This window comes from Anas acuta, chromosome 20 (genome assembly GCF_963932015.1).
Source record: "Anas acuta chromosome 20, bAnaAcu1.1, whole genome shotgun sequence".
Taxonomy (NCBI): domain Eukaryota; kingdom Metazoa; phylum Chordata; class Aves; order Anseriformes; family Anatidae; genus Anas; species Anas acuta.
Genome location: NC_088998.1, coordinates 565,316 through 587,512, shown reverse-complemented (window position 1 = coordinate 587,512; position 22,197 = coordinate 565,316). Strand labels below are relative to the sequence as shown.

Genomic DNA, 22,197 nt, shown 5'->3' with positions numbered 1-22,197 from the left:
TCCGCGGGGCCGCCCGGGGCCGTCGAGGCGGGAGCCCCGCGCTGCGGCCGCCCCCGGGAGCCCCGTGCCCGCCCCTGCCTCCCTCCCCCTGCCTGCCCCCTCCTGCCGCCGCCCCCGGGGAGGCCCCGCCAGCCGCGGTGGGCCTGGCCGGGCTCCCGGTGCCCCCTGACCCCGTGCCCTCGCGGCCCCTGCCCGGCCCCCGCCCGGCCCCGCCGCTTCCCGGCAGAGCGGCCGCTGCCCGCGCCATGGCCGCCCCGCACACGCTGCTGCTCCTCGCCCTGCTCCTCGCCGCACCGCGGGGGCACGGCCGGCGGCCGCCCCCTCCCCAGAGCCCCCTGGAGAAGGTGGCGGTCGCGGAGCACCTCAGCCTCCCCCAGGTGAGGCCGGGGGCGCCCCGCTCGGCCCCGAGCGCCGCCCGCCCCGGGGCCAGGGGTGCCCACAGAGCCGCCCCGTGGGGCAGGCGTGGGGGTGGCAGCGCTCACGGGGAGCCCCGGCCCAGGTGGGGGCCGTCCCGCGGCACCTCTGGCTCCCGCAGCCGCCTCTGCAGCCTGGGGCACGGGGCGCAGCTGCCGGCAGAGGTGCCGAGCGATGGTGCCGTGGACGATGGGCTCAGGCCTGCGGGGCAGTGGCACCCCGTGGTGCTGGCCTGGCAGGTGACACCAGCCCCGTGCCTTGCAGCTGGCAGGGCGCTGGTTCCTGGTGGGCATGGCCTCCCGCTGCAGCTACCTGGCAGAGCACAGCTACCAGCTGGAGGCCACGGCGGTGACAGTGGCTGTCCCGGATGGGCAGAGCCTGGTGGTCAGCACCTTCAGGAAGCTGTGAGTGATGCTGGCAGCTCCAGGGGGGATGGCAGCAGGGACAGGATAGTTGCAGGCAGGCTGGGGAAGGGCCAGTGCCTGGCCACGGGCTCCAGGCTGGGAGAGAGCCGGCCTGGAACAATTCAGGGGGGTGGATCTCCTCTGGGATGTTTTGTGCCGAAGTCCTGGCTGTGGTGGGACTGGCAGCCTGCAAGCGGTGTGGCCACCGGCCTGAAACTGGCTTGGGGTGGCCAGGCTGGGCAGGGTGGGAGGGAGCCAGCCTGGGGAAACTGAGGCACCAAGCAGGCATTCAGTTTCTCAACAGCCACCTGGTCAGGGACTGGCTCTCGAAGGCCACCACGATTGGTGGGTCCATGTCTGTGGGCACTTCCCTGGCCATGGGGTGACCCAGCTGAGCGGGGTTTGATGGGCTGAGCCAGGCTCAGAGCTGCAGGGAGGGGCTTGGTGGATTATCGGACATCCTTTCCCATCTCCTCCTCAGTGGAGAAAGCACGTCCAGTGTGTGCCGTGGAAAGCAGGAAGGGCAGGGACCTCTCCATCCTGCACCAACATCCTTCTCTCTCCGTACAGGGATGGGATGTGCTGGGAGATCAGGCAGCGCTACCTCCCTGCTGGGGCGCGTGGACGCTTCTTCCTGAAGGGTGAGAGGGACTGGGCTGGGGTGGCATGGAGGCCGTGGAGACCACGGAGCTGGGACCCCTCCTGCTCCTGGCAGGGCTTTGGCACCGGTGTCCTCTCCCGTGGTGCCTTCCCTGCATGCCACCTCTGGGGTCTGAAAGTGTCCCAGTGCCACATGCTGTCACAGGCAGTGCTGTGGGCTGGTGCCTGCTGGTGAGGAACAAAAGCCCAGCCGGGATGTACCTGCTCTAGCCCTGATTTGCACCCTTTGTGCCCTCTGGCGGTGACGTGAGGGTTTTGGACGGTGCCTGGGCTAACCAGAACCTCCCCAGGCCGCGGCTACGGCAGCAAGGTGGACGTGGTGGTGGCAGAGACAGACCACAGCAGCTATGCCATCCTCTATTACCAGAAGGGCCGGAGCATCTCCGTCAAGCTCTATGGTGAGCTGGCATCTGGGGAGCGTGGATGCCTGTGCCTCGTGCAGGGCAGTGCTTCCCCACATCAGTCACACTGCTGGGGGCTTGGGTCAAGGGGCTGCTTCCTCTTCAGATCCCCATGCTGTGCTGGGGGAGGGGGATGAATGACATGCGGCACACATGAGCCATTGGGGTCATGATTGCCAGGGGACTTGAGGGAGCTGGTCTGGGTGGCACAGGGGTGGGACACCATGCTGTGTTCAAGGGATGCCCTGCAGAGCTGCCAAGGACCCAGACACAGGGCTGGGATCCTGTTCCCACGTGGAGAGTTTTGTCCCCAAATGCTGCAAGGGGGAGAGCAAAGGCAGTCTCCCTGCAGCAACCCCTGTTCTGGCTGGGGCAGATCCCACAAGGCGAGTGGACACATTTGCTTGGCTATGCAGGGGTGCCAGCCTGCCTACTCACTGCCTGTGGCCCCCTGCCTGCCTGCACCAGCTCCACAGGCGGGCAAATGGCCATTTCACCCCAGGAAGCTGCAGATTTTCCCCAGCATGCCAGCAGAAACAGCTCTCATAGTGGCGGGGCTTTGTAGCCGTCTTTTCTGAGCTGAAAATCCCTTTGGCCCCAAGCCTGGCTGTGGGAGGCCCAGGGAGCAGGGGCTTGGCAGCAGGGACAGGCAGGGCTGTGAGACTGGTGGTGGTGTTTCCCTCCCCACGCAGGACGGAGCAGCAAGGTCAGCGATGCCATTGCGGACAAGTTCGAGCAGCGCGCCAGGGCTGTGGGCCTGAGTGAAGATGTGACCTACTACTTCCCCACGTACGGTGGGTGCCACGTGGTAACCCAGGAGCAGGGGCACCTGCGAGGATGGCTTCACCAGGAGGGTCCAGCACTGGGGTTTGGGGTCTGGCACCACCAGCATGGGGAGGGGAGGCACATCTATGTGTGTCTGAGCAGCTTGTGTCCCCATGTCACATACAGCCCTGTCCCCACACCGTGCTCTCCCCAGGGGACAAGGATGCAAGGACAGGACTGTAGCCTGTGGTGTCCCTGGGGTGTGTGGCTGTTGTGACTGGGCAGGGTGATGGCTTCAGGCTCTCTCTCTTGCAGGGTTTTGTGACTCTGCAGACGAGTTCCACGTTCTCAACGGTGAGCTGCAGTTCCCAGGCAATGCATTGGCCACTGGCATGCACCAGCCTTGGCACAGGCTGCATAGCCCCCTGCTGCCACAGCCCTGTGGTCTTGCCCTAGCAGTGCTGGTCTGACATGGGATGGGGAGTCCTTCCTTGTCCTGGTGTGGGGCAAGGAGGTGGCAGAACATCACCCAGGATGGCTGCACCCTGGAGAAGCAAAGCCCATTTTGGCCCCTCTGCGGGTCAGGCTGAGTTTAGTGGGGTCTATGCTGGCATTTTATGGGGAGAGGCTCTGGGGTGGGGTATTCTATTATGGGGACAATCTGGGGTGAGTGCTCGTGTCCCTGGGGATAGCTCTATCACTGGTTGTTGGTGCTTGGGTGGGCTGAGGTGAGTCGCCAGCCCTGGCACTGGTCTCCAACATCTCCTCCAGCCCCTCAGCACTTCTCTTTCTCTTCCAGAAATGAAGCTCTAGATGGAGGCAGAGTTGCCAGGACATGCCCAGAACTGATCCCTCACCTCATCCAGCTGCCTACAGCCACAGGGACAGGCAGGGATGAGCTGGGGCTTGGCCAGACCTCGCTGCTGTACAGCAGCCCTTGGGGCACCCCAGCTCCTCCAGCTGCACTGGCAGCCCCCCTGCCTGACCTTGTTTCATCCCCCCATGGCTTTGCATCCTTCACCCCAGTGCCCTGGAGCAGTCAGCAAGACTCCAATAAACACAAGAAAAGGGTCTGTGTACAGGCAAGTCACCTCTCAATTGCCCCAGCACTGCCTCCACCCTGGGCTGAGCCTGCTGGTGCCACTGCTTCGCCCTGCTAACGGCCTCGGCGGAGTCAGTGTGGTGCTGGGAGCCATGTAGCTCCCGCCTGTCCCCAAGGACCCCACAGCCCCTTGTCCTTTCCCTGAACCTCAGCTGAACCATGCAACACTAAGGCAGGAACAGTGACCTTTCCTGATTTACTCCGCAGTGCCGTAGTGCAGCCTGGCTGAGAGAGAAAAAGCCCAGACTGTCCAGTAGCCCATGGCAGCATGGCCTGGGGAACACACGTGGTGCTGTAGGCTGGGAGGACTTGGGGGTCACCGGGGACCTGTGCTGGATCAGCTCTTCTCCTCAGGGGCCCCAGGGAAGGAAACCACAACCCTGCAGCAGTCCTTCCCTTTCCCAGAGTCACTGGGGCAGTAAAACAAACCATGCCCCTGCACTGGGGACCACGGTCCCCAAGGGGCTGCTGCCCTTTGAGCCAGACCCATAGCATTGCCTGGCTGAACTGTATGGCCAGGCTGGGGGCATCCCTTGAGCCCACTGTTCTCTGCAGGAGCTTGGCCCAGGGCCGCAGGGTTAATCCTGGGGGCACAGGACCACCCCCCCAGCCTGACATGTGCAGCCTAGTCAGGGCTGTTTGGATGAGTGGTGCCAACCACCACAGTGCAGGCAGGGAGGTTGGAGGGGAAGGGGCACAGCCCCCAGAGCAGCTCCTGGCCATCTCTGCTGATACAGGAAGCTGGAAAGCCCCTTCCCTACACCCCCCGCCAGCAGGCTGATCCGCAGCCCCTGGGGTAGGAGCAGCACCCCGCCCCCAGCACCAGCATTTTGCAATCTTAGTGGAAACTGGTAACACATGTTGTTTATCAGGGACTTATGTAAGGAGCTGCCGCGTGACTCACCCGAAGCCAGCCACTGTCCCCGCTGCCCACGTGTAGGGCAGCTGTGTCCAGCTGCGCGTACAGACCCCCCCCCGGCTGCCTCTGAGGCTGCTGCACCGCACAGTCTGGATGTCCCCAGCCCCTCAGGTACAGCTCGCTGTACCCAGCTGTAGGGCTGCTCCCCAGAAGTGCCTGTGTCATGGTGGAGACACGGCACGGCAATGGAGTTCCTGCCCAGCCCATGTGCCTGGGGTGAACTTGTTTATAGGGTGCAAATGCCCAGGCCCTGTAGCTTTGCCTGTCTCATGTTGCTGTCAGTGCCCCTGTGCTCCTGGGCTTGCCATGGGCCAGCATCCAGCTTTGCCACCACAAAAGAGCTGAGTGAGGGGGGCCCTTGGTCCCCTCATACTACCCTGGCAGGGAATCAGGACAGCTCTGTGTCCATGCACAGCACAGAACAGTGGAGACCCACGTGAGTGCTCCGTGCCTCCGCTTCCCAATGGATAGAGCTCCTTCCAGCACCCCAAGGGTCCATGGCATGCACCCACACCAGCTGAGGATGGGCTCATACCAAGGCTGAGCCTGAGACTGGCGTGCAGCGGCTCTGTCCTGCTCTCATGATGTTCAGTCCTACTCAGATCCGCTTTTGTTTTGGTTTGTTAAATCCACAGAGCTGGGGCCAGCTTGGCTCCCAGCACATGTTGTGCAGGGCAGGCCAGGCTCACAGCTGGATGCGGGGATGGGAATGTGCTCAGGCGGTCAGGCAGGGTGGGCTGCCGAGAGGGAAAAAACAGCTGTTGTGAAAACACACTCCTTATGTAAAGATCCTTGGCAGGGCCATGCTGCAGGGAGAGCTGCAGGCTGGCAACACAAGCGCCTGCCAGAGCCATGGCCCTGGGGCACCACGGCCAGGCTGGTGCTGTGTCCTGTGCAGCCAGCCCTGTCCCAGCCCCGTGGGAACCACTGCTGACACCCAGTGATGACCCACAGCACAAGGGCTGGCAGTGCTCGGGGTGTCCCGTACACATTTCCTCTTGGCTGCAGGGTGGCATGGGGTGACACGGCCTTCTGGCTGTGTGCTGTTGGCTGGGGAGCTGGCAACTGTGGTCTGGCTCCCCGCTGGCTGCAGTGTCCCCCAGCACCCCTCAGCATACCCTCAGGATGCTCCATAGCTGCACCCTGGTGGGGCTCACCCCGGCACATGGCAACAGAGATGCTGTTTCAGGCGATGCAGGGATTTGGGATTTTGGTGGAGGGTGTCCCATGGGAGCACCCAAAGGTGCCCATGAGTCCCACGGGTCAGATCAGGACTCAGTAGGTACTTGGTGTTCCCTCTGCCTTGCTTGGGCACCTCTCTAAGTCTGAGTTCTGCAAAGCGGGCAGCCAGGAAGCCCTGACCCCCAGTGCTGCCCCTTTGGCATCCCCAGCCCCCTGCCTGTGCTGGTGGCAGCACCGCTTCCCCCCCATTCCCAGCACTCTGCAGCTCTGGGGGCAGGGACAGCCAGTGAGCTGGCTGCAAGCTGAGTTTTTGCTGTGGAGCATTTTGGCATCCCAAGGCAAACATGTAATATCAACAGGAGGGAATTTTTTGCAGGTTCCCAGCCTGCCCTTTGGATTCAACTCTTGCCCCTGCTCTTGCTTGCATAACAGCACAGGGGGAGATGGGCTGGCCTGCCCAAAGCACAGGCCCCCCGGGACCTCTGCACTGCCTGCCCATAAATAGGGGCTCAGCAGAGTCCAGCACTGACTGCACCTCCCACTCGGCTCAGCTCAGCTCCTGCTCGGCTCGGCTTGGGGAAAGCAGGCACCGGGGACATGCAAGCCACACTGCTCAGCATCCTGGGGCTGGCCCTGCTCGGGGCGCTGCACGCGCAGGACGACATTCCAGTGCAAGCCAACTTCCAGCAGGACAAGGTGACCCAGCCCGACCAGCCTCACCTGCTTGGGGTCTGGGGCGTGCGGGACGCTCGTCTCCCCAAAAATGTGCAGAAAGGGGGTTATTGATGGATTAAGGGCCAGCCTCTCCAGGTACAGGGAGGAGGGAGGGCACCTGGTATGTCTTCTTCCCCTGTCCCTGGGGGCCTCAGTTTGCTGGCTCTGTTAGGGATGCAGGATCCAGGATCCAGCCTGTGGGGTAGGACAGAGCAAATGTGGGGCCAGCCTGCCTCCTGTGCTGTGGGGTGTCCATAGATGCAGAGGAATTTTGGAGGGGGTCTTAGGAACGCAAGCTCAGTTTGATAGGCAGTGTGGAGGTGGGCCATGGATCTCCCTCCCCAGCAGAGCCCACCCAACCCAAGTCCCGGACCCCCTAAAACACAGGCTGTTGTGCTGGCGGAGCCTACACACCCCTCTCCCCTCCCAGCCTCTGGGTACTGGCATGCTCAGGGTGCCAGCAAGACCCTTCCTCCCTCCACAGTGGGCACGACACAGCAAGGAGAGCCCTGGGGTCCCACTGAGCTGTAGGAGGGGTCATGCTGCCAGGTCCTTCAGGGGTGCTCTGCTGGGGGGCATGGCCCCCCCAGGGAGGTGATGGGGATGGAGGCACGTCCATGCTGGCCCCAGTCTGGGCTGGACCATGGTCCTGACCCCTTCCTTGTGCCATGGACAGATGCAAACATCATTTCTGGTCTGGGTGGTCCTGTCCTTCCACCAGGGCAAATGGGAAGGAAAACCCCTGAGTGGTGGGCAGTGAAAGGCATGTCATTAACCAGGGCTCACCTTGGGCTTTGTGGACATTCAGGGCTGTAGCAGCTCCTGGGGGGGTGAGGACTCCAGGCACGGTCCTGCCACAAGGCCCAAGCTGGCAGGGAAGGCAGAGATGGCCTGGGCTGGGGCACCTGGCCCAGCACTGAGCGGAGGTTATGTGCAGCTCACGGGGAGGTGGTACAGCATTGGCCTGGCCTCCAGCTCCAACTGGTTCAAGGACAAGAAGCACCTGATGAAGATGTGCACCACGGTCATCACTGTCACCGCAGATGGCAACCTGGAAGTCAACTCCACCTACCCCAAGTACGAGCGGGCGGCAGGGGAACATGGGGGCAGCTCTGGGCACTCCCTGCTCCCGGGCTGATGTGTGGGCGCTAGGGGGGCAGCAGTGCCATGCCTGGGGCTGTGCACGGGCTGAGCGCCCGCCTCCTCCAGCCCTGCTGACATTCTTGTGCTGTGCTCCCCAGGGGTGACCAGTGTGAGAAGAAGAACAGCCTTTACATCAAGACGGAGCAGCCTGGGCGGTTCAGCTACACCAGCCCACGTGAGCATCCGACCCCACTGCGGGGCTCCTGGCACCTCCTCTGGCAGGGCAGGATGGAGCTGGGATGCAGCCTGTGCTCCTGCCCTAGCCAGGACACCTCAGGGCGGCTCATACCCTGCAGGAGTCTGTGCTCCCCTGTGGGGTCTGGGCTCGGTGCTGGGGGCTGAGATGTGCTCATTCCATCCTTCGCAGGCTGGGGCAGCAAACACGACATCCGCGTGGTGGAGACCAACTATGATGAGTACGCTTTGGTGGCCACCCGGATCTCCAAGAGCACCGGCACCTCCACCATGGTGCTGCTCTACAGTATGTCCTTGCTAGCCCCCATGCCAGCCCCCCTGTGCTTTGGCAGATGGGGCCCTCAGAGTGTTTTGGTGGGGATCTGTCCCATGGGAGGGGGCAGCAGGACAGCCCATGGCACGGCTGGGTAGGGTCCTCCTTCCTTGGCCCCTTCCAAGTCCTTGCTGGATTTCCCATGCCCAGGGGCCATCCTGCAAGGGACAGGGGCCACCTCTCACCCTGCTTTTGGCTGCAGGCCGGACTAAGGAGCTCAGTCCCGAGCGCCTGGAGAGGTTCACCCAGTTCTCCAAGGAGCAGGGCCTGACGGATGAAGAGATCCTCATCCTGCCTCAGACAGGTAAGAGCAGGCAGAAACAGAGGGGGCAGTGGGGAGAGGGGAGCCCACATGTCTGGGCACCTTGGTTCAGCTCCCAGTGCCTCTGGACAGAAGTGGGGGTCCTCAGAGGGGTGTGCTGGGGCGAGCCTCACACCAGGTACTGATGCTGTCCCCACCCCATGGAGGGGCTGACCTCTGCTTTTCTTTCTTCTGCAGACAAGTGCATGGCAGAGGCTGCCTAGGTGAGTCCTGCCCTTGCTGGGGCTCAGACCAGTTCTGGGGGGGCTGGGGGTGCCCTTAGCCTTGCCATCCTGCAGAACCCCTGCCTCTTCCAGCCCATCTGGCTTCTCAGCCGCAGCCCAGCTCCTCTGGCTGGGATATCTCCCATCCCCCTGCGGCAGGTCCTACCACATCCCCATGGGGTGGCCCTGGATGGTGGGTGCCTGCCCCCTCAGTGTGGGGCTGCCAGGGCCACCAGCACCCCATATGCCCCCTGCCTGCCAGCTCAGCCATGCTCGCCTCCCTTCTCTTCCAGGCAGACCCACCAGCTGCTGCCGACCGGAGCTCCAAGAGCGCTGCAAGCTGGTGGCTGCCCCATCCTTTCCCCAGCATCGTATCTATCCACCTTCACTTCCTGGCTTTGCACCCCATGCCTGTACCCTCACCCCCATTAAAGCCCATATAAAACACCAGCTCCTTGGACACGTCTTCTGGATCATTGTGGAGGGGCACCCTGATGGGCTCTCCTGCGGTCTCCCTTGCTTGGGCTTGTGGGGAGGGGGCTGCAGCAGGGGGAGGCTGCTGGGTTCAGACTCCATGTGTGCTTGTGGGGTGCTGCCTGGCCATGAAACTTGTCCTGTCTGGGGATGAAAGGCTCCCAGGGCTGGGACCAGCTGCAGGGATCAGCTCCAATCTGCCCTCTCAATCACCCTGGACAGTTCTTCTTCTGCCTTCTCTGCCCCAGTTTCCCCTCCAGAGAGCAGGCTGGCAGCATGGGGATGGGGAAATGGGTGACTGGGGGGAGGGGGGGTGTCTCCAAAACTGGGGAGGGAGAGGGGGTGATAGATATGAACCAGAGCAATGTCTGTGAATGTCAGATGTAGCTCAGTCCTGGCCACCCCAGCGGTCCCCAAGCCATGATCCTGGACCCTCCCCAGGAGCAGGGTCTGTTCCCAAGGGCACTGGGCCACAGCTTGATCCCAGGCTAAAGCCCCAGCCCAACCGCCCTCCTCCTTGAGACAGGATCCATCCTGACACAGCCAGACCCTGTGGCTAGAACATGACAGCCAGGAGGGGAGTGGTGAGGAAACCCTCTGTGCCCATGTCCCCATCCCTGGACATCCCACCAGCACAGGACATTGCCCAGTCCTGAACATGCTCTGTGCTGGGTCTCACACAAGGCTGCATTCAGTCGGGACTGGGTAATTAAACTGGGAAGGGGCCAATGCTGTCACCTAACACGGGTACGAGTTATCAGTGCTCTTGTGTAACCTGTTGCATAAAGGGGGTGGGCAGGGACTGCTGCCAGCAGTGGGGGCTATAAAGGTGAGTGTTAGAAGAGGCAGGACTGTAGCCTCTCCAGCCCGTATCCAGACCCCGGAGCAAGGATGACCACAGTGCTGCCGAGCCTGGTGCTGGCCCTGTTCTGCCTGCTGAGGGCAGGTGCCGAGGTCCCTGTGCAGCTGGACTTCAACATGGGGAAGGTAACAGCACAGGGTGCCAACCTGGCCAGTCCTGTCTGGGCTGGGGCAGGGTGACTGTGCTGCGTCCCTGGGCACCCCCTGTTCCTGGGCACCCCTGGGCACCCCCAACCACCCCCAGTCCCAGCTCAGAGTCTGCTCCAGGGCTGTTGCTGCAAGGCCATGGATGCTTGTGCAAAACCAGGTCAGTCCTGGACAACTCTAGCCCATCTCCTGCCACATTGGGCATTCCCAGTGGTGGCCCCACTGCAGGGATACACCCTGGGGCTGCAATGGTGCCAGAAATGTGGAGCTTTCCCAGGGAATATGGGGAGGACTCCATGCCACCACCCTAGCACAGGACAGGCAGTGCTCTGAACACAAGCAGGTGGCAGGTCCCCATGTTAGTCTTGGCCGGTCCCTACAGCAGGAGGCAGTTCCCCTACCACAGACTGTCAGGTCCTACGATGGGAAGGCAGATCCCCATGGCATGTGACAGGTCCCCTGTGGCAGGTGGGAGGTCCCCCACATCTTTCCCGAACCCTGTTGGTGATGGCTTGCTGCAGTTTGCAGGGAGGTGGCACATCACAGCTGCCATTTCCAACTGCCCCGTGTTCCTGAGCATGAAGGACAAGATGAAGTCGTCCATTGCCACCATCAGCTTCACGCCGGAGGGGCACCTGGCTATGGAGGCTATCTTCCCCCTGTGAGTGCCCAGCTCTGTTGTGGTGCTGTGGTTGGCTCTGCTGCAGATTAATTTGGTGCTCGTGGAGTCCCCTTTGGGCCAGGCACTGCCCAGTCTGTGGCTGCAGCTGGGTGGGCAGCATAGTCCCGCAGATCCCGCTGCCCTGCCACACCATCCTGCCACCACACTGGCTGCGAGCTCTGTTTGCTGTTCCAATTTTCTCCTTCCAGGCCAGAAGAATGCAAAAAGGTTGAGCTGCTCTTCCAGAAGAGTGGGCAGGCAGGGCACTACACCAGCACAGGTAAGTGTTGGCAGAGGGACCCCAAAAATGCAGGGCAGGCGGCACAGGTCCCCTCCGTGCCCAGGAGACAGTGGGAGGTGGGCTTGGACCCTCTGCCTGCATCACTTGGTGAGGGTCAGGCTGCGACCAAGCAGCAGCTCAGCCAAATTGCATCCAGCTGCTGGCTCAGAGGCAGCAGTTCACTTCCCAGACCCCAGGTGGGGCACATTTGGGCCAGGGCCCTGTGTTGCGTCACCTGACCAGGCACTGGATGGGGTCCTTTCAGAAAATCAACAAAAAACGGACCTGCGCGTGATGGATACAGACTACAAGCACTACGCCATCGTGTACACCCTGAGGGACCGCGGCCAGGAGCCCAGCACCACGCTGCAGCTCTACAGTGGGTGTCGCAGCGGGGAGGGGCACCCCGGGGCTGGGCTGGGCCAGGCCATGGGCAGTGGTGGGTGGCAGGGTTGGTGCTCCTCATCACCACCGCATCAGCACCCCAGCGTGCTGGCACTGAGCCACATCCCAGGAATTCACCTTGGGGTGAATGAAACATTGCACCACCAGTTTACTCTGGTTTCCCCCAGATCCTTGCCTGCAGTGTTTTGGTCAGGCTGCAGACCCCCAGAGCTGTCAGCTGCTCTGCTTGGATCGGGGTGGGTGGGTACACGGCCTTGGGGGGGGGTTCACTCATCTGAGGTGGGGGTTGTACCCCCTTGCTGCCAGCCTGGCATGGCCATGGGGTACCCGGCAGCTGTCCTGTGCCTGCTGGGCCCCCTCACTCACCTTGGGTGTCTGGCTGCAGCAAGGGAGCCAGATGTGAGCCCCCAGTTCCTGCAGAAGTTTAAAGCGCTCTTCCACACTGTGGGCCTGACTGAGGACATGCTGGCCATCCTGCCACAGTCGGGTGAGTGCCAGGGAAGGGGTTGTCCTGCATGTTCCCTCTGTACCGGGAGGCTCCACAGGTGCCTGGGGCTCTCCATGTGGGAGCACACTCACGCCTCTCTTTCGGTTTAACAGATCAGTGCACCAAGGCTCTCGCATGAGCGTGGCCAGGGGAAGCTGGGCTGAACAGCCCCCCAGTCCCTGCTAACCCTTCGTCTGTCTGTCCTGCCTTCCTGCAGCTGAGGGGCTGACACAAGAGCAGTGTCCTCCAGAGCTGGTGGAGTCCAGGCTCAGCTACCCCCCCCCACCCCCAGCCCTGGTGCCCCTTCCCATCCTCTGCCAGACCTGCTGCTCCATACCAGGAGCACACCTCTCCTGCTGAAATAAACAGGTGCAGAAGCTGCCCCAGAACTCATTGCTTTTGTTGGCAGGACTGAGGGTGCTGCCAGACACCCTGAGCCCAGCTGCCCTGGACCCAACCACAGGGCAGTATGGGGGCTCCTTTGCTTCATGGTTTGCAGAGCACAGCGTGGAGACTGGTGTGTGTGTGTGTGCGTGCGCGCAGGGGCTAGGAAAGGAGGTGCATTGGGGGTACCACTGAGGATTTGGGCAGGGAATGAACTAACGGTGTTGACCAGGCAGCCCAGCAGAGCGGGTTGAGCAGGCAGCCTGCTGCATGGGCTCTGGATCCTTATGGGCTTCGCATCCCCAGGTCACCCAGGTCCCTGCTCAGCCCCTGCCCCAGGGCACTCAGAGCTGCCCAGGTGGGAGTGGGACCGTGCCATGTCTGCTCAGAGACCCCCACAGGTGTCTGCCAGCGCCCTCCAGCCATGCTGCAATGAGCCCCAGGGGAGGAAGGGCCTCCAGTCCCCCTCCTTCGGCAGCATGAAGGCAGCCCCTGCCCCCTTCCTTCCTCCTCCTCCCCCCTCCCCCCCTCCCGCCCCAGGCCCCAGCAAATGGCCAAGGAAAGGGAATCCCTCAGTGCCTGGGCACCGGGCTGTGAGGAGGCAGCACGGACTCGCCTGGGGCTGTGATCCCTGGAGCCCTTTGGAGCCTGGGCACAGTGCACCCTGGCATGGAGGGGATGCTCGACAGTGACAGGAACCTGTGTCACTGGCACCCTGTGCTGGCACCCAGGCTTGGGCGAGCCTGGGGACAGGGGCAGGGTCACTGCTGTGACAGTGCTGCCCGCAGGCTACGTGCTGGGAAGGACCTCCCTGCTCTTCCTGGCAAGGGAAACAAGAAGTACTTTTGTTCTTTCACAAGAGACGTAAAATACGGGAAAATCTTCGTTTTTGTCTGTGGTGCAATAGCGGTCCTGCAACCCTGCTACTCAGATCCCGCCTTGGGGCTTGCAACACTTTCTTCCTTCTGTAAGGTGCTGTTTACCTTTGGATGGTTTCAGCCCTCCCAAGCCACCACCTCGCCCCAGGCCAACAGCAGCACGCAGCGCGGGGCGGGGGCAGCACAGCGCTATAAAGCCAACAGCCCTGGGACTGCTCCCCGTCCCACGGTGACGCTACAGGAGGCTGCGCAAGATGAGGACGGTGGTGCTGAGCCTGGGGCTGGCCCTACTCTGCTTGCTGCGTGCAGAGGCTGGAGCTGCAGGGCTGGACAGGAGCGAGGTGACATGCAGCACCCCGGGGAGGGAAGCGTGGTCTCTGGTCACCAGGGTGGGGGCAGGAGCAGTATTTAGAGGCTGGGAGTGGCTGGGGATGCTGCAGCCACTGCTGGCTCCGCTGTCTATGAGCACTGGACACACAGGTGAGGGCAGTTACCCAGCCCCAGCAGAAGGATCCAGCAGGGATGCTGCAGGTGCCCGGATGGGATGCAGGTGCCATGGCCTGGGTGCTGTGGGAGTTTGCAGGTGTCCTGGCCACTTGGCCCCCAAAAAGGGACAGGTCCTGCCTGGTTCTCTGGACTTACAGCCCATCTATGCTGCAGATTGCAGGGAAATGGTACGTCGTTGCTCTGGCCTCCGACTCTGAATTCTACCTCCGTGAGAAGGATAGGCTGAAGATGGTGATGGCCAGCCTCTCTGTCCTGGGGCCGGACAAGCTGAAGGTCTCATATGCAGCTGTCACGTAAGTGCCAGATGCTTTTCTCCTTGGGCTTTACTGAAGGATTCTCCCTGGGTCTGCATCCAGGTACTTCTAGCCAGCACCACAAAAGACCTGGGCAGGGGCTGAATCAGACAACACCAGAGCCATTGTCCCAGGGCAGGGAACCAGCTGGGCACGGTGATGCCCTAGCCTCTTGCAGGGACAAAGCCAGCTGGCTCTGAGCATGCCTTGAGGATTCATGACAAAGTGTCCTTCCCTGCCTTGCAGACCAGAGGGGTGTAGGAGACGGGAGACAATCTTCAAGAAGACCAGTGACGAAGGAGAAGTCTACGTCTCAGGTGAGTGAGGACAGGGTCCTGGCAGGGGCAGGGGTGCATCCCTCACTCACTTGGCTGATGCAGGATCAATCTGCAGCAGGACTGTGGATGGTTGCTCCCAGGGGAAAAAGCAGCAGTGGTTTCCCCTGACCCTAGCCCAAGTGCTAGTCCAATATTGGTTAGGCTGCTCTGCCGCCTGCAGTGGCCATCCCTGGTCACTCTGCTGTGCCATCATCTGTGGGTTCCCCTAGGCTTTTGGAGGAGCCTTTCCAAGAGGACAATCTAGGAGTGGGGGTGCAGCAGAAATAGAGTCTGGCTAGGTCAGGCCCCTTGGCTCCATTCACAGGCATTCACACTCTTACAGTTCTTACAGAAGCTCTCAGGGGAACATAATTAATTTTTCACTTTTCTCCATGTTCTTTTTCAGAGGGAGGCGATAGAATGGCACAGGTGTTGGACACAGACTACAAGAGCTACGCAGTAATCTTTGCAACTAGGGTGAAGGATGGGAAGACCTTGCACATGCTGAGGCTCTACAGTATGTGTCCAGTCTGACTGGCAGGATGAGGGCTCAGGGGTCCTGGGGACACCTTGCATCACCCCTGCCCATGTGCTAGCTATGGTGCAGGAGGGGGGCAGTGCTGCTGCTTGGCCCCACATAGAGGGGGAGTAGGGGAAAGGGGCTACAGTTTGGGGCTGGGTCTCAGGCTTCTGCTCTGTGCCAGGAGTCCACAGCCTTAGATAAGACTCTTGGCAAAATGGAGCAAAGAGTGGGGGTCCTGCTGCAAGGGAAGGTCAGAAGTTGTGGAGATGGGAACTAGGAGATGAGATGCTGTGGTGCTTGGGGACACTGGTACCAGCCCATACGCTTTGTCTTGGCCCATGGGAAGGTGAATGACATTCCCAGGCACCCAGCTGGAGGTCCCTTGCTCCCTGAGAACTCCACCACCACCTCCTGCCCCCCAGGGGGTCATCATGCATTCCACCCACCTAACTCCTGTCCTTGACTTCAGGCAGAAGACAAGAGGTGAGCCCCGCAGTCATGGCACTGTTCAGAAGGTTTGCCAAGGAGCAGAGCTTCACCGACGAGATGATCAAGATGCTGCCCAGCCAGGGTGAGCATGGCCCAGCACCGTGTTCAGACTGGCTCAGTCCTTATGGGAAACCTGAATGTGCTGCAGGGGCTTGTTTGGCTGTCGTTGCCATTGCTGCATGGGGTGGGCAGCCAGGAGAGTGCCAGTGGTGAGGGGTGCTCTGGATTGGCATGCCATGACTTCTGCCTTACTCAAGTCCATCTCCGGTTGTCTGCCTCTTTCTGTGGGTGCTAAATGGGACTAGCCAGACCACAGCCCTGCACTCAGCCTTTCTCTTTATTTTCACAGATGAATGCAGAGTCGATGAACCATAGGTGAGTTGTTGCAGTGCAACACAGCATTTGCAATGTCCTCACCTGAAAATTTCCCCCTTGGTGCCCCAGTGAGGGCCACCATGAACTCCTCGCGCTACTCTGGGGACCGCATTGTTTGAACGTGTGCTGACAGTCACACCCAGGTAGGACCATTTCTCTTGGAGCTGCTCTGCAGCAGTGGGCACAGGGCCCCCTGATGGAGATGCAGCTGCCTGACAGTGGGCAAGGACACCTGAACCAAAACCCACCAGCTCAGTGGAGAAACAGCTGCTGAGCTCATCCAGCAGCAAGGTCCAAAACGCTGATTCTTACCAAAGGGAACTCACTGTGGTGAATCAGCAAAACTAGCAAGAAATTGGGTTGATATCTCACCATGCAAAACGTAGAGGTTGTTGGCCCACTGGACAGACCTAGCACATGATTCCCACCACACCAGTGCACATTCATTTGCGGAAGTATGCTAGAAACCCATCCCTGGAGATGGCTGAAGCCTACAGACCTGGGGAGAGCTGGAAGAGGAAACACTGATCCTGGTGGAGAGCCCTGCCCTGCCCACTCTGTTGGCCTCCCCACCTTAAATACTGAGCCCACCTCTCCTGGTTGTATTCTAGGAGGCACAGGATGACTGGATAATGCTGCTGCTCCCCATGCAAGGCAAGACCGATGTGCCAAAGCTCCAGGCTGCTGCTCTGCTGTCCCTCTTCAGGGTTCTGATGCATCTCCTGCTTCTCCAGTACATGGTCCCTCCTTTTCAACCAAATAAAGAGAATCCACCCCCAAAAGCTTGTTGTAGGCATCTGGGGAGAATCTGGAGTGTCTGGGGATGTGCTGCCCCTTGTTGTCCTCAAGGGGTTGGTGGTTGGAGAACAACCAGGGGCTGATAATGCAGTGAGCTCACCCAAGCAAGCGCCTTCTCGAAGCCCAGCAGCCCAAGGGGCTGGGCTGGCTCCTAGAGCAGGACCACAGCCAGGGTGAGGTGAGGCAAGGGGTGGAGGACCTGTGGCCATGTCCATTCGCCAAATGACCTTTCCTCTGCTCACCCTGCTGTGACTGCAGCCCCCTGGTCATCTGAAGCCCAGCTCATGCATGAGCTCAGGCTGGGCCAGGGCAGGGACAAGGCTCAAGGCCCTCTCAGCCCCCTGACTGCAGTGCTCCCAGGGCTGGTGGGAAGTGGGGATATCTGAAGGTGTGCCTCTGGATCCGAGTCCAGAAAAGCAGCATGACCCTGTGAGCCCCAAAGCATAGAATCACAGAATGGCTTGAGTTGGAAGGGACCTTAAAGATCATCTGGTTCCAACCCCCCTGGATTTGCAGGCCTAATCTGAGCCCTGATGGCTGGGCTCTGCAGCCATTACCATGTGAAAGGCTCCTTCGGGTACTCATTGTGCTCTTTGTTAGGGCTGTTAGGGGCTGCTCTTCCCCAGGGTCCCCTTTGAGCTGCAGCGTCAGAAAAAGCAGGTGGATGTGGCCTGGAGGAGGCTGTGGCCCATGGAGAGCCCCCACAGGAGCAGGGGATCTGGGGGGAGCTGCTGCCCATGGGGAACCTGTGCTGGAGCAGTTTGCTCCTGGGCGATGGACCCCGTGATGTGGACCCATATTGGAGCAGTACTTGAAGAGCTGCTGCCTGTGGGAAGCCCATGCAGGATCAGTTTGGGAAGGATGGCATCCCATGGGAGGGACCCCACGTGGAGCAGGGGAGTGAAGGCAGAGAGTGAAGGTGTAGGAGTGGCGGTGGAGAAGCACAGTTCCCATCCCCCATTCCCCTGAGCCACTTGGGGGGAGAACATAGAAAAAAGGGTGGATGGGGGAAGGTGTTTTGTTTTGTTTTTGTTTTTCACTGCTCTAGTCTGCTAGTAATAGATAAAAAATTATATTAATCTCCTTATGCCAAGCTTGTTTTGCCCATGATGATAATTGATGAGTGATCTCCCTGTCCTTATCTCAACCCTTGAGCCCTTTCCATTGCATTTTCTCCATTTTACTTTGAGGAGGGAGAGAATAAGAGAGTGGTGAAGCTCAGCTGCCCAGCTGGGTAAAGCCACCACAGTGCTTTCTTGCAGTCTGTACTCATGTCTGGGACTGCCCTGATCGAGATGCAGCAGCTTGCACTTAGACTTCTTGAACCTCCTTAGGTTCACATGGCCCCACTTATCTAGCTTGTCCAGGTCCCTTTTGGAAGCAGCATGACCCTAGTCAAACTCTGGGCTTCCCTCAAGTCCCAGACACAGGGCTGGACCTCACCATCCTTTGAGAGCCATCTCCCCATGCTGCCGTCCCTGTAGAGCTTGTGCACGGGCTGTGCTCCACTGAGGGCTGCTCTGGAGAGATAGTGACACAGACAGCCCACCCTGAAAGATCAACTGGTGGCGGTAGACCTGTCTCCATAGGCCATATTCCTTTGGATTCATACTTCTGAAACCCTGATTCATCCTGTTCTTCCACATGCTGGAATTTCCTGCTCTGTTCAGCTCCCCAGATCCACATATGAAAAACAGCAACCCACCCAGGACAAGCCATACCCCCAGCAAAGCTCTTGTGAGCCAGCATCTCATGTTCACTCAAGCATTGAGGTGTGGCAGAGTGCAGAAATCCTCTCCACTTGACTTTCTACACTGCCTGTTCCTGGCCAGCCTTGCCGGCAACACAGCCTTTCATTTCAGCCTACAATCTGCCTCCTTGCTGTGTGCTGGTAGGAAGAATGCTGAGCAAGTTCTGTCCGAGTGCTGAGCCCATCAGGATATTCTCAGCTGTTCCTTCCCCACCACAGGGAAAATACATTTGGGAAACTTCCCCTCTTGATCCTGGTGTTGAGCAGGGCGAGAGCTGGTCGCGTCCCAGCAGCGGCAGGGTGAGGGAGCCTGCTGGGACTTCCCAAGCCAGTTTCATCTCCGTCCTTTGGGAAGGAGCCCAGTGTTTCCAGCAGGACTTCTCCCTGCCCAGTCTAAACAGGAACAACTGTTCCTGGACAGGAACAACTTGCTATCTGCTGTGCTCCTTAGAATGCTGCTCCCACACGTAGCTTTGCCTCAGGCTTGTTTTCAGTACATTTGTTCGTGTGGTTCACAACATCCTGCAGTTAGCACCGCCCTTTGCCAAGGGCTCTGTGTGACAGGGAGTCCCGGTGTTTCCACATCGTGTTCCAGCCAAATATTTCCTTCCTGCCATGTGTGGACATTGTCCAGGCAGACAGTGGTGATATCACTTCTCCCTGCCACCGGTGCTTTCCATTTCCCTTTCGCCTGTCTGCTTTCTCTCCATGCCTGACTGGCCACCCAGAGCAGGTCTGCACACAAGCTGCATTTTTAACTCTCTCATGGGTGCAACACCCCTCCATGCAGAGTGGGGGGTGGGGGTAGACGGGTGGGGTGTCCATACTGCATCCCCCCCCCGCCTTCATCTAGCCTATTGCTGTACCAAGGGAGCTTTCACCATGAGGTCCTCCCCAGCCCAGTGCTGCTCAGCAGTCGGGTGCTGAGCATCCTGGCAGCTCCATGCTGGGAGCTGGGGTGCTGGGTGCCAGGGCAGAACTCCTGCCCTGCCCTGCCATGACCTACAGCAGCTGTGAGGCACCAGGCATCCCCTCCCAGGTCCTGCCTTCAGCTACAGGCAGATACAGGGGCGAAGAGAAGCACAGGGGACGGGCAAAAAGGAGGTTATACCTGCCCCACTTTATTTTCACAATAAGCCTTGCCAGATACTGTTACATAGTTAATGACTTCCATGGGACTTTGTTCCATGAATTTGTCTAAAGGTGTCCTGGGCCATTGGCAGCACCCTGTACTGAGAAGAAGATTGGTGCAGCGGAGCTCAGCCCAGGTGCCAGCTGGTGGGGAAGGCTCTCAGGGGAGAGAACAGAGTGGTGGTGGGGCAAGGGAGACCCGTGTGCATAATAGCCAGGAGGTGCTGAGCATTGCATTTGTGAGAAGCTCTTCTGGAGACTTCACAGCCAATGGCTGTAGTGCTTGCTGGTACTGTGGAGAGTAGCTTCCCTATTCATCTTCTTTGTGCTGATCCAGATCTTCCCCACTTTCCCAGCTGGAGTGACCTGTGCTGTGCCTCTCATCCTTCTCTCTCCCTCCCCTGCTTAGGCTGAGTGACTGGATCTGGACCTCCACCCAGCCCTGAAGATGTGAGTGAGACATTGGAGTTGCACAGTGCCTTTTCCTGCTCCCCACTTCACACCTAACACCTCCTCCTCATGCTGCATCTGCCACTTTCACCTCCTACAGCATGTGGGTGAGATTTTTAATGATCCACCGTCAGCATGGTGAGCTCTCTGTGTAGCAGCAGCAGGCTGAGAACCAGCCCTGGGATGGGACAAAACAGCTCTGTCCTGTGTCACTGCCTTGACACTTGCTCCTCTGGGACCTCAGCATTACTGCCCTGCTAAGGGGCAGCCCTTGCCCCCAACATGTTTAGCGCCCTTTCTAGGTCACCTGGTATCACACCAGCCAGCATGTGCATTAGCACGTGTTGATGAGGCTACAGGGGTGATCTTCATCCCCTGGAAAACTGACTGTTTTTCTCTCTCTCAGCCACTCATTTAGCAGGTGAGGATCTTCCTCCCCATCTATGGCAGTTTAACCCCACAGGTTTTGACAAAAACCCTTCCCAGATTACCAAGGAATGTCCAATACTCATATATTGTTGACTCCTCCAGAAATTATATTTGTGGGGTGTGACTTTCCCATGAAAAAGTTGGATTCCACCTCCCTTATGACGTAATTTGACCATGCATTAACTAGTTCTGCCATGTATTACAGCTCTTACAAGCATGTGCCTGCTCTACATAGTAGGACTACTTATCTGTAGTCTCTTTACTTCTGAGAACCTCTTTAAAATCTGGCATAATATTTACTTCCTCTAGCTTTCTGGTGAAAACCAGTGGTACCAAATGCAAGTATAAGCAGCAGATGACATGCTACAGAGAAAAGTTTGAAATTCATACTTGATTTATTTTGACTGGAAATGCCATCTCCTTTGTTTTACTACTGAAATGGACTTCTCTTTTGATTAGACAGACCCTTTAATGTGTTTTTAAAAGAGATCTTTTAGGCTGGGGTTCAAACAAAGATCCTTCTCATCCAAGGCAGTTGCCAAGTTTCTTTGCTTTTCCATCAGTTTATTTTCTTTGTATATTCAATCTGAATCTGACCAGCTACTGGTCAAACAGATCCTAATGTTCAATTCCTGTTCTGGGAGCCTTTGAAGAAAAGACTATATGTAAGTGCAGATGTTATTCCTCAGGGCAAGTGGACAAGTTTTGGTGTCTTCATTGCTTGTCTTGTTTTGTTGCTAATCAACTTCCTAGAGTTCATTTTACTGTCTTCACATGGATGCAATTTTAAGAACATTTCTCTTATTTCCAACAAGCTTCTTTAAATTGATTTTAATGCACTGGTTTCGCTTTATGACTTTGTTTAAGGTTTGTATTTTCTAATAACAGCTTAAGTGCTCAGAGCAAAGATAAACAATCTCTGTGCTACGTGTGACATTTAACCCTTTTGACTTTACTTTTTTCCCCCTTTTAAAAATAAAATGTAAATGTATCGGAGCATCTCTGGTTCTGAGCATAGCACTCGCCGTATTGAGAAGAGCACTTTGATTCCCCATGAATCAGGTTCCCCCTGAAGCTCAGGATCTGTGTTAGAACCTTGTGGATGTCCCATTGCATGCAATTGGTGCTGGCACCGCTGTTGTCAGCTGGCAATATGGTTGTTGCAGCAGGAGTCACTACTGCAGCATGATCTTGTCAGATCTTGTCTGTCCATCTTGGACTGCATGAAGTGAGATGATGGGCTGCCACTGTACCTGGGATCTGGTGCCAGCCCAGCTGAGCCTTTCCTTAGCACCCTGGTCTTGAGGTCTGTCCCCTGTGGGGTCTTGCCTTGATGGGCAATGGCTCTGTGGCATAGGCAGCAACTATCTGAAATCTCATGGGTGAGGGGTGAGTCACCTCTAAATTGCTAATTACTGCTTAAAGACACCTCTGTGCTGGGTCCAAGCCCAACAGAAGAATAAACACTGTTTTTGTTCCTGAGTTTGGGAAGGGGCAAATATAGCTCCTGTCTCCAGGCACTGAAGTGGCACAACAAGGCCCTTGGAGCCTTTTCAGAAGTTGAGACTGCAGAAGTTCAGAAACTTTTAATGACACCAATTGAGACCTGTTAAAAGTAAAGAAAAAACTCACTGTTGCTGGGGCAGCAAGGTGCCCTTTTGGGCCATAGCTTCATGAGACACTGGCACAGAAAAAATGGCAGACTTTGGGTGTTCCTGCTTCCTCCAGGTGCACTGTTGAAAGCACGTAGCTATTTTCAACTTGGATCATCTCAGGATGTGACTTTATACCTTGGCTCTATGACTAGCTGACCCAACACAG

The 22,197-nt window shown here is 58.6% G+C and overlaps 4 protein-coding genes across 8 annotated transcripts; all 4 read left to right on the top strand.

Moving 5' to 3' along the window:
- The first annotated feature begins 90 nt into the window (after positions 1-90).
- Positions 91-3,723, top strand: C8G (complement C8 gamma chain). 3 transcript variants are annotated; one of them, XM_068657330.1, is made up of 7 exons: positions 91-377; positions 679-818; positions 1,389-1,459; positions 1,769-1,876; positions 2,572-2,673; positions 2,960-2,998; positions 3,082-3,405. In XM_068657330.1, exons 1-7 carry the CDS (start codon positions 246-248, stop codon positions 3,312-3,314), a joined length of 825 nt encoding a protein of 274 aa, XP_068513431.1. In that variant the 5' UTR covers positions 91-245; the 3' UTR covers positions 3,315-3,405. The 3 variants fall into 3 exon arrangements, with proteins under 3 accessions (XP_068513431.1, XP_068513429.1, XP_068513430.1); XM_068657328.1 differs by lacking the exon at positions 3,082-3,405 and adding an exon at positions 3,444-3,723 and having other exon boundaries at positions 192-377; XM_068657329.1 differs by lacking the exon at positions 1,389-1,459 and having other exon boundaries at positions 228-377; positions 3,082-3,420.
- Positions 3,724-6,357: 2,634 nt separating this feature from the next.
- Positions 6,358-9,187, top strand: LOC137842800 (lipocalin-like). 3 transcript variants are annotated; one of them, XM_068657327.1, is made up of 7 exons: positions 6,362-6,543; positions 7,499-7,638; positions 7,803-7,879; positions 8,072-8,185; positions 8,415-8,516; positions 8,712-8,737; positions 9,035-9,187. In XM_068657327.1, the coding sequence occupies exons 1-6, from the start codon at positions 6,445-6,447 to the stop codon at positions 8,735-8,737; spliced, it is 558 nt and encodes a 185-aa protein (XP_068513428.1). In that variant the 5' UTR covers positions 6,362-6,444; the 3' UTR covers positions 9,035-9,187. The 3 variants fall into 3 exon arrangements, with proteins under 3 accessions (XP_068513426.1, XP_068513428.1, XP_068513427.1); XM_068657326.1 differs by having other exon boundaries at positions 6,363-6,543; positions 9,031-9,187; XM_068657325.1 differs by lacking the exon at positions 8,712-8,737 and having other exon boundaries at positions 6,358-6,543; positions 9,005-9,187.
- A 381-nt stretch (positions 9,188-9,568) lies between these two features.
- Positions 9,569-12,433, top strand: LOC137842803 (lipocalin-15-like). Its single transcript, XM_068657332.1, has 6 exons — positions 9,569-10,198; positions 10,741-10,880; positions 11,090-11,160; positions 11,426-11,539; positions 11,951-12,052; positions 12,166-12,433. Exons 1-6 carry the CDS (start codon positions 10,103-10,105, stop codon positions 12,189-12,191), a joined length of 549 nt encoding a protein of 182 aa, XP_068513433.1. The 5' UTR covers positions 9,569-10,102; the 3' UTR covers positions 12,192-12,433.
- Positions 12,434-13,496: 1,063 nt separating this feature from the next.
- Positions 13,497-16,600, top strand: LOC137842804 (extracellular fatty acid-binding protein-like). The gene is made up of 7 exons (XM_068657333.1): positions 13,497-13,655; positions 13,975-14,114; positions 14,361-14,431; positions 14,838-14,948; positions 15,424-15,525; positions 15,793-15,818; positions 16,430-16,600. Exons 1-6 carry the CDS (start codon positions 13,569-13,571, stop codon positions 15,816-15,818), a joined length of 537 nt encoding a protein of 178 aa, XP_068513434.1. The 5' UTR covers positions 13,497-13,568; the 3' UTR covers positions 16,430-16,600.
- The last annotated feature ends 5,597 nt before the right edge of the window (positions 16,601-22,197 follow it).

Coding starts and splice junctions, on each gene's coding strand:
- C8G (XM_068657330.1), top strand. CDS start 246: ATGGCCGCCCCGCACACGCTGCTGCTCCTCGCCCTGCTCCTCGCCGCA. Junction 1,460..1,768: donor TGGACGCTTCTTCCTGAAGG/GTGAGAGGGACT, acceptor GAACCTCCCCAG/GCCGCGGCTACGGCAGCAAG. Junction 2,999..3,081: donor CGAGTTCCACGTTCTCAACG/GTGAGCTGCAGT, acceptor CTGCTGCCACAG/CCCTGTGGTCTTGCCCTAGC.
- LOC137842800 (XM_068657325.1), top strand. CDS start 6,445: ATGCAAGCCACACTGCTCAGCATCCTGGGGCTGGCCCTGCTCGGGGCG. Junction 7,880..8,071: donor GTTCAGCTACACCAGCCCAC/GTGAGCATCCGA, acceptor CATCCTTCGCAG/GCTGGGGCAGCAAACACGAC. Junction 8,517..9,004: donor CCTCATCCTGCCTCAGACAG/GTAAGAGCAGGC, acceptor CTGCCAGCTCAG/CCATGCTCGCCTCCCTTCTC.
- LOC137842803 (XM_068657332.1), top strand. CDS start 10,103: ATGACCACAGTGCTGCCGAGCCTGGTGCTGGCCCTGTTCTGCCTGCTG. Junction 10,199..10,740: donor TGGACTTCAACATGGGGAAG/GTAACAGCACAG, acceptor GGCTTGCTGCAG/TTTGCAGGGAGGTGGCACAT. Junction 11,161..11,425: donor AGGGCACTACACCAGCACAG/GTAAGTGTTGGC, acceptor GGGTCCTTTCAG/AAAATCAACAAAAAACGGAC.
- LOC137842804 (XM_068657333.1), top strand. CDS start 13,569: ATGAGGACGGTGGTGCTGAGCCTGGGGCTGGCCCTACTCTGCTTGCTG. Junction 13,656..13,974: donor CAGGGCTGGACAGGAGCGAG/GTGACATGCAGC, acceptor TCTATGCTGCAG/ATTGCAGGGAAATGGTACGT. Junction 14,949..15,423: donor GCACATGCTGAGGCTCTACA/GTATGTGTCCAG, acceptor CCTTGACTTCAG/GCAGAAGACAAGAGGTGAGC.